Genomic DNA, 8,266 nt, shown 5'->3' on the forward strand with positions numbered 1-8,266 from the left:
AAATGAATAAAAGGAGAAGGAATTTATCTATAGGCTTCAACTTATCTCATATCTCCTACTGGGCAAGCTCCCACTGCTCCATTGAGTTAATGCCTCCATATGGCTGCGTTCTTCACCTGGATTTTTGCAGTCTTGAGGAATCCAGATTCCACTCATTGCAGTGTGGTCAACCTCAGGAAGCAGAGCTCTGTGCCCACACAGAGTTGGCTGTCTCAGCAGTGGCTGAGGCAGTACAAGTGGCCACAGGCAAGAAGATTGGAGAGGCAGAGAGAATCCGAGAAGGGTCCTCAACTGCCCAATACAGTAATACCTAAGATACACGAGATACCAAACTCTGGGTGGCTCACATTATGGCCATCCAATCAAAGCTTCCAGTAAATGACATTACCATCTCTACCTAGTTACAAACCTAGGAGATATTCTTGAAACATGTCTTTGCCCCACATCCAAAAATCCTGCCATCTCTATTTTTAAAATGTGATCTTATGCCAATTCCTTCTCATAAGCCTATCACTATCTTCCTTATTTAAGCCATTATTGCCTGTGCTACTTAATAACCTCCAACCTCATGCCTCATTTCCTGTAGCCAGAATAATCTTTACAAACAGTAAATCTTATTATATTACTTCATGGATCCAAGTCCTCCAATAGCTTCCATTGCACTCAGAATAAAATAAAATATTCTTACAGTGGCCTGAGATGCCCCGCACTATCTGCCCTCTGCCTAGTTTTCCGACCTACCTTCTACAACAGCCTCCCTTGTCACTCCCTCCTAGCTGCATTGCCTCCCTAACATCTTAAGCTTGCCCTTGCCTTAGGACCTTTGCATTGGCTCTTACACCTATCCTGATCTTCCTAGTCCTTGTTCACTCTCTTCTTGAGGTTCTTTATTGAAATATTACCTCTACAGAGAGCTTGCCACTGCTTCATGAGCCTTCCTGGCCATGTAAATCTGTATTTGTTAGTCTGTATCCCCTTTCCTTAATTTTCTTTACTTAACATTATAATGTGTGGTTTATCTGTTCATTATCTGTTTCTCCCATCAGAATGTGACCTATGTGAGGTCTGAGACCTAGTGTGCCTTATTTATTACTGTGTCTCCAATGCTACAATATGTCTAACTCATAGTTGGAGCTGAGCAAATATTTGTTGAATGAATAGATATCTCCCAACCCTTACCAACGGTGGGCTTGTATTAAGAATGATGAGTCTCCAGCTTAACAATTTTCTCCCAGTTCCTTAGCGGTCCAGTCTTGCTCTAAACCAGTGATGGTGAACCTATGACACACCTGTGAGAGGTGACACGCAAACTCATTTTTTTGGTTGATTTTTCTTTGTTAAATGGCATTTAAATATATAAAATAAATATCAAAAATATAAATCTTTGTTTTACTATGGTTGCAAATATCAAAAAATTTCTATATGTGACACGGCACCAGAGTTAAGTTAGGTTTGTTCAAAATGCTGACACACTGAGCTCAAAAGGTTCGCCATCACTGCAAACACTTCTATTCGCTAGGGATGTGGCAAAGCTCCTGATCTTATCACCCTAATAAAACCCCACATTTAGTAACCTGTGATCCCACTCAGCCTGCGAATCTCTTCTGGTAAGGCAATCGCCAAAAGCTGAATCGGGGCAAGTGCATCCACATGAGTCTAGGGCAGTCTCTAGGGAGATGACAGTTGCAGAGATGTTTAAAGAAGGAAGGGAGAGGGAGGTGCAGGAGCAGAGTAGGGAAGCCAGGATAGCCAGGACCTGGTCCGAAAATGTTTGTCAGGTCCAGCAGGTTATTTGTGATAGGGCAGTAACAGCAGCAGCTGCAATCACAGCAGTAGCAGCAACAAAAACAAGGGACTTGAGAGTACTGTAGCGCAAAGCTTTATGGTTTCTTTATTTTTCTTTTATTTATTTAGCAATAAAGCAGTAGTACAGAAAGGTAGAATTAGTGGGATAGAATATGTGTGTGGAAAGCGGGGGAAAGGGCAGAGCTTTGCTCCTAAAGGAAAAGCTGGGGTAGGGATCCTGAGGAGCGGCGAGAACAAATACTTTTATTTTGCTGTAAAGAAGGCTGGAGCCTGAATCTGGGGGAGGGACTTAACTAGTTCCGTACCCAGAATTATTGCACTGCCTGGGCAACCCCGCCGAGGCCCCTGCTTTCCACTAGCCACCAGGGAGCCGAGAGCTCGCAGCCATCGGCTTTGATTACAGAGGTGGGCGGCACAGGCAGGAGGTAAGGAGATCCGGTCGTGCGAAGGGGTGGTCCAACGCAGCGGGCGGGACCAATCGGCAGCGACTCCGGGCTCCGCCAGCTCCTTGGAGACTCACCGCATTCCTAGTACCGGCTCTGCCGGCTGCTGGCTTTCGCGCCGCCGCCGCCGAGGCGCAGCGCCCCTGGGGGCACTGCCGGTGCTGCATTCGGTGCACCACGCACACCCGGGCTGGTGCTGCCCTGCGCCTCCGTGCGGACCCTTTCCCCAAGAAGTTGCACGCCTTGCAAGTGGCCCTGTGGAGGCACTAGGCCGGGAAAAGAAGCTGCGGGAGGAGGAACATGGTGGGAGGTGGGCAGGCGACTTGCTTCTCAGATTAGTCCCAATTAGCACCCGGTTGGCAGATCACCGCACTAAACCATGAAGCCTTTGGGGGCTGGCCATATTATCCGTATTTAAAAATAATCTGATCTTAAGAAAACTTGCAACTCCCGTCGTGGGTCAAAGAGGGACACACTCTCAACATCACCTCCTCGCAGTGACACGGTGAAAAACAAGCCCAGGTGATCCCCAACTGCAGAGCTCTCCCTCAAGTCCGCATCTCTCCGAGAACGGCGGGGAGAAGCGGGGTCGGCTCTGCCAAGAGCGCCCGGCGGGAGGGGCGGGATGGCACGCCGAACGCGGCCAACAGAGCGGATTATTGTGGGACTGCACAAACGCAACCCGGTCCGAGGAGTTTTGCCAGGAACACCGCCGCCTGCATTGCGTCGGACCTGACCATTTGAAACGTGCAATTCCCGGGGAAGGTCACGGCCAGGGACCTTGCGTGTGCGGGGCTGTGGGCCATAGGAGAGAAGAATTGGGTCTGCTTTTCTGGCAGAAGGAAAAAGCTGTGCTGGCAAGAGTGGGAACTGAATGCAACCCCCCTCTGTGGAACCACCCCCTCATATTTTCCATCTACCTCCTTGCTCCTGCCCTCCCCCGCCCTCCCCAACCTACGCCCGGGTGGGCCAATCGCAGCTCCGCATTCCAGGCGCTTTCTCAGGTTTCTGCTGATCTTGCAGCGCCCAGAAATGGACCGAGCGGACCGGCCACCGATCGCATCCTGCCCCACTCGGCGCTCGTAACAGCTCCCGGCGCACCGCGGAGCCCTGGCGAGGTTCACACGGGGGTGCGGGAAGCGGAGGGCACCTGAGAGCCATGTAGACCCAAGCTTTCGCTCGCCCGCCTCCGTTGGGATCGAACCAAGGACTCCCAAAGTGCTCGGAGGGGGCGAGGGTGCCGTTTTCCGTCATTTGCTTCAGAGCTTCGGGAGAGGGTGGCATTTTGCTTTTCCGCCTCGCATCCTCCGGAACTCCCTGCACCAGAGAGAGGACGGCGTCTCCAGGTTGCCGACAGCGGGTGAGAATGGGGACAGGGGATGGACATTTCCCCGCAGTGGCTCAGAAAAGCGACTGTCCAGCTGAAGGGGCATAGGACCAGGGAGCGAGGGCGGCGACTTTGCCCCGGCGCCTCGCGGATGCGGCTGCGGCGGCGGCCGCGGCTCCCGCCCGGGTCCTGCCAAAGCGACCTGCCGCATTCCCACTCGGGCTCTCCTTCCACTCAGCACCGCCCCTGCGCCAAGCCGGCCGGCCAGGTAGGGGGCTCCCCAGCTCGGGGCTTGCAGAAGCGGGGGTTGGGTGATAGGTGGGGGCAGCTGGGGGTGTGGGGGTGCTGCCTGGGACCTGGAGCTCCCCCAGCGCCTCCAGGCGCTTTTTTCCGATCTCTAGTTTAACGAAGTTGTAAACAGATCGGCTGCGGGGCATTTGGGAAAGTGAGATGGAAGAACCCCAAACTTGGATTTCCGGGTGTCTGTGTGTGTCTGTCTGTGTGTCTGTCCAGCAACAGTCCAGTGCTTTCTGGAAAAAACAGGGGTCTGTGCTCTTCGGTGTCTGTAGGTCCGTCCCATCTGAATGCTTCTGATTTTCTACTTCCGTATCACTTTCTATTTCTCTGCAGCGTCCATCGATCGCCCTGGTGGGAGCTTAGAAGGCGGCAGGCGAAGAGGGGTAGGAGGGGGGAGAGCCGAGAAGCAGAGGGGGTGTCAGGAGAGGGGCTCTGCCGAGCTGGCTCTGCACCGGTCCTAGGAGGGCTCGCGGAGGGGAGGGGAGGCCAGGGTGACCCCCGAAGCGATGGCCCTGCCCTCTAGAACAGCACTGCGTTAAGGCACCTCGGACCAGGACGAAACACCAACCCTCCCCCATCCCAGCTCGCTGCAAAAAAAAAAAAAAAAAAAAAAAAAAAAAAAAAGCTGCACCCTCGGCTGTAGGCGAGGGGTTTCCAAACTCAGCCAAAGTCAGGGTGGAGGGAAAGGGAACCAGAAGCAAAGCCACAGATCTCTGGACCTGCGCCCTTTGAAGCCCCTGCCCCCTGAGCGTGGGGGAGACGCTCACTCCGGTGGGGGGGGCGCTTGGGTCCCCCCCACCCCTCCCCTCTTCGTCCTCCCCACCGCCGGCCTTCCCCTGGCCTCTCACCCCTGCACGTGGCTTCCACCATGACGGTGATGTCTGGGGAGAACGTGGACGAGGCGTCGGCCACCCCGGGGCACCCCCAGGACGGCAGCTACCCGCGGCTGGCCGACCACGAGGACCACGAGTGCTGCGAGCGCGTGGTGATCAACATCTCCGGGCTGCGCTTCGAGACGCAGCTCAAGACCCTGGCGCAGTTCCCCAACACGCTGCTGGGGAACCCCAAGAAGCGCATGCGCTACTTCGACCCGCTGAGGAACGAGTACTTCTTCGACCGCAACCGGCCCAGCTTCGACGCCATCCTCTACTACTACCAGTCGGGGGGCCGGCTGCGGAGGCCGGTCAACGTGCCCCTGGACATGTTCTCCGAGGAGATCAAGTTCTATGAGCTGGGCGAGGAGGCCATGGAGAAGTTCCGGGAGGACGAGGGGTTCATCAAGGAGGAGGAGCGCCCCCTGCCCGAGAAGGAGTACCAGCGCCAGGTGTGGCTGCTCTTCGAGTACCCGGAGAGCTCGGGGGCCGCCCGCGTCATCGCCATCGTCTCGGTGATGGTCATCCTCATCTCCATCGTCATCTTTTGCCTGGAGACGCTGCCTGAGCTGAAGGATGATAAGGACTTCACGGGCACTGTCCACCGCATCGACAACACCACGGTGATCTACACCTCCAACTTCTTCACGGACCCCTTCTTCATCGTGGAAACCCTGTGCATCATCTGGTTCTCCTTTGAGCTGGTGGTGCGCTTCTTCGCCTGCCCCAGCAAGGCGGACTTCTTCAAGAACATCATGAACTTCATCGACATCGTGGCCATCATCCCCTATTTCATCACCCTGGGCACCGAGATAGCTGAGCAGGAGGGGAACCAGAAGGGCGAGCAGGCCACCTCGCTGGCCATCCTCAGGGTCATCCGCTTGGTAAGGGTTTTTAGAATCTTCAAACTCTCCCGCCACTCTAAGGGCCTCCAGATCCTGGGCCAGACCCTCAAGGCTAGCATGCGAGAGCTAGGGCTGCTCATCTTTTTCCTCTTCATTGGGGTCATACTGTTCTCGAGCGCAGTGTACTTTGCCGAGGCGGAAGAAGCTGAGTCGCACTTCTCCAGTATCCCCGATGCTTTCTGGTGGGCGGTGGTATCCATGACCACTGTAGGATATGGTGACATGTACCCTGTGACAATTGGAGGCAAGATCGTGGGCTCCTTGTGTGCCATCGCTGGTGTGCTGACAATTGCCCTGCCCGTACCTGTCATTGTGTCCAATTTCAACTATTTCTACCACCGAGAAACTGAGGGGGAAGAGCAGGCTCAGCTGCTCCACGTCAGCTCCCCTAACTTAGCCTCTGACAGTGACCTCAGTCGGCGCAGTTCCTCTACTCTCAGCAAATCTGAGTACATGGAGATCGAAGAGGATATGAATAATAGCATAGCCCCTTATAGACAGGCCAACATCAGAACTGGCAATTGCACCACAGCCAACCAAAACTGCGTTAATAAGAACAAGCTACTGACCGATGTTTAAAAAGCCAAGCAAACAAAAAAGCCCCACTTAGCAGTTTGAAAGACTTAAAAGCAAAACAAAAGCGCTGGTGACCCGTGCCACTCTTTGTCGCTACTTCACTAGTCTTTGAAAGCTCTGTTTGACGGTCAGTGCGTTATTGCATTGTGGATTTTGGGGATGGCCAACCAGAAGCTTTCAAGATCCATTAGAAAAAAACTATTTTCATTTTATTAAAAATGGGAAAAGAAAGTGTATTTTATAAAACTGGTTAAAAAAAATTCAGTCCATAAGCTAGTCTAGGTAAAATAAGATTCATATGCTTCCCCAGACCGAAACATTTGTAATCCTTGGGCTTCTTTAACTTTTTCTTTTAACTAAGAACCAGGTGATCACTTAGAAATATAAAATTAAAAGTTGCATGGGACTCCAATAAAAAAAATCTTTGCCAACTGCACAGTACATTTAAGACAGTGCATCTGTTGACATATAATATGATATACCAGCTAAAGTGGGTAACGAACAAATGTTATTTTGGTCCACTGAACTGCATATTATAAGGTGGGGGAAAAAAGCAAACAGAATTACTTAAGACTGGTTCACAAAGCACCTTATCAACCTGATGCTGGTCCTGGTCTTTAGGGGTTCTCCCTTTGTCCCATTCTCCTTCTATTCAAACTATTCTCTAAGAAATAGATAAAAAAAAATAATTGATTCATCTGCAGTGCTGCTAAGTTTCTCAACTGCAGGTGAGCCCAACACAGGTCTTGTCTCACTGGTCCTGTACCCTGACCCCTGGCCTCCAGAACTGGATGTAAAACCTTAGCCTCCTTATTGCAAGAGAGCACAAATGGAGTTAAATGTAAGCATATTTGATTCTGATATTTATTTTACAATCGCATGCCGAGAACGTTAACTCAGACAATAGGGGATAAGCTTACGTTTGAATCGACTCTTCTAAAAATAGATCCTTTTTCATTTGCATTCACCAAAAGTGCACTCCTTTATTTATTAACTATTTTATTAGCAAATAAAGTACTGTATTTAAGTGCATATGTTAGTCAGATGGGAACAATAACTTTTTGGAGCTCAAAGCATGTTCTCTTATTCAGCATTATGGCCTATTTGATTAAGGTGTACCTTGAATTAATTAATGCATGATTTCAGTAAAAAAATAAAAATAAATAAATAAAAACTACAAGTTTGTGGGATGAAGGGCCCAAAGAAATAATGGGGGTGGGGGTGGGGGTGGGTTAGGGTGGGGGTGGGGGGTACTCAATCAATTTTCCTGCCTTTGCTCAGGGAAATGTCAGGTTTCTGTGCAGGTGTAGGCAGAGAGAGAACCAATATGCCCATTCCTTAAAGGGAAGCTATATGGAAAACTAAGTCATCAAGGTATATATAGCAACACCTAAGAACAAGAATTATTTCTAGCTGAAGATAAACACAAGCAAAACAAACAAACAAAAAAAGGTGCAATACTGCATGTTTTTTGGTGCATTCTTAAGATGTAAATGAAAATGTTTATCTATTGTATGCATCCAAAGCAGAGCTGATTTCTTTTTGCAGTCATGATTTCAAGTCTGTAAAGGCTTTAGCCCTTCCCTTGAGTCACCCTGAAGAAACTTAATCAATTGATTTAATAGTTGCTTAGTGCCTTTATCCTGTACCCACAGCGAACTGCAGAAAGTGCCTCCATTAACACAGCTGAGAAGTTATGTAACAAAGAGAGGAAGGGTTGGGGCACAGATATTTTGCTTTTCCTGTTTCCATCCTCGCTGTCTCACTATACCACTGTGAGAAGACCACACCGCCTGAGCCCTGGAGAGGAGAGATCCAGGAGGGTGCTGTTTCTCTGGCCATCCACTGGACTGAGTCCCTTTGGCAGCCTGATGTGGGATGTAAAACTGGGACCTGAGACCTAGCTTCGAACTGGACATGAACCATGAACTCGTGTGTTTTTTCCTCTCCTCCGCCAGAGCCAAGATAAACTTTTTGGGAATTTGTTTCCCATTGAGGGCCACTCTGGACATTCAGGGCTTCCTCAGGTCCCATGCAGTG

At 50.7% G+C, this 8,266-nt stretch overlaps 1 protein-coding gene across 1 annotated transcript; it reads left to right on the forward strand.

The window, feature by feature from the left end:
* The first annotated feature begins 2,400 nt into the window (after positions 1–2,400).
* Positions 2,401–7,420, forward strand: KCNA1 (potassium voltage-gated channel subfamily A member 1). The gene is made up of 2 exons (XM_081082368.1): positions 2,401–3,844; positions 4,207–7,420. The coding sequence occupies exon 2, from the start codon at positions 4,742–4,744 to the stop codon at positions 6,227–6,229; it is 1,488 nt and encodes a 495-aa protein (XP_080938494.1). The 5' UTR covers positions 2,401–3,844; positions 4,207–4,741; the 3' UTR covers positions 6,230–7,420.
* The last annotated feature ends 846 nt before the right edge of the window (positions 7,421–8,266 follow it).

The sequence above is a fragment of the Myotis nattereri genome (assembly GCF_964212035.1).
Source record: "Myotis nattereri genome assembly, chromosome: 2".
NCBI classification, from domain to species: domain Eukaryota; kingdom Metazoa; phylum Chordata; class Mammalia; order Chiroptera; family Vespertilionidae; genus Myotis; species Myotis nattereri.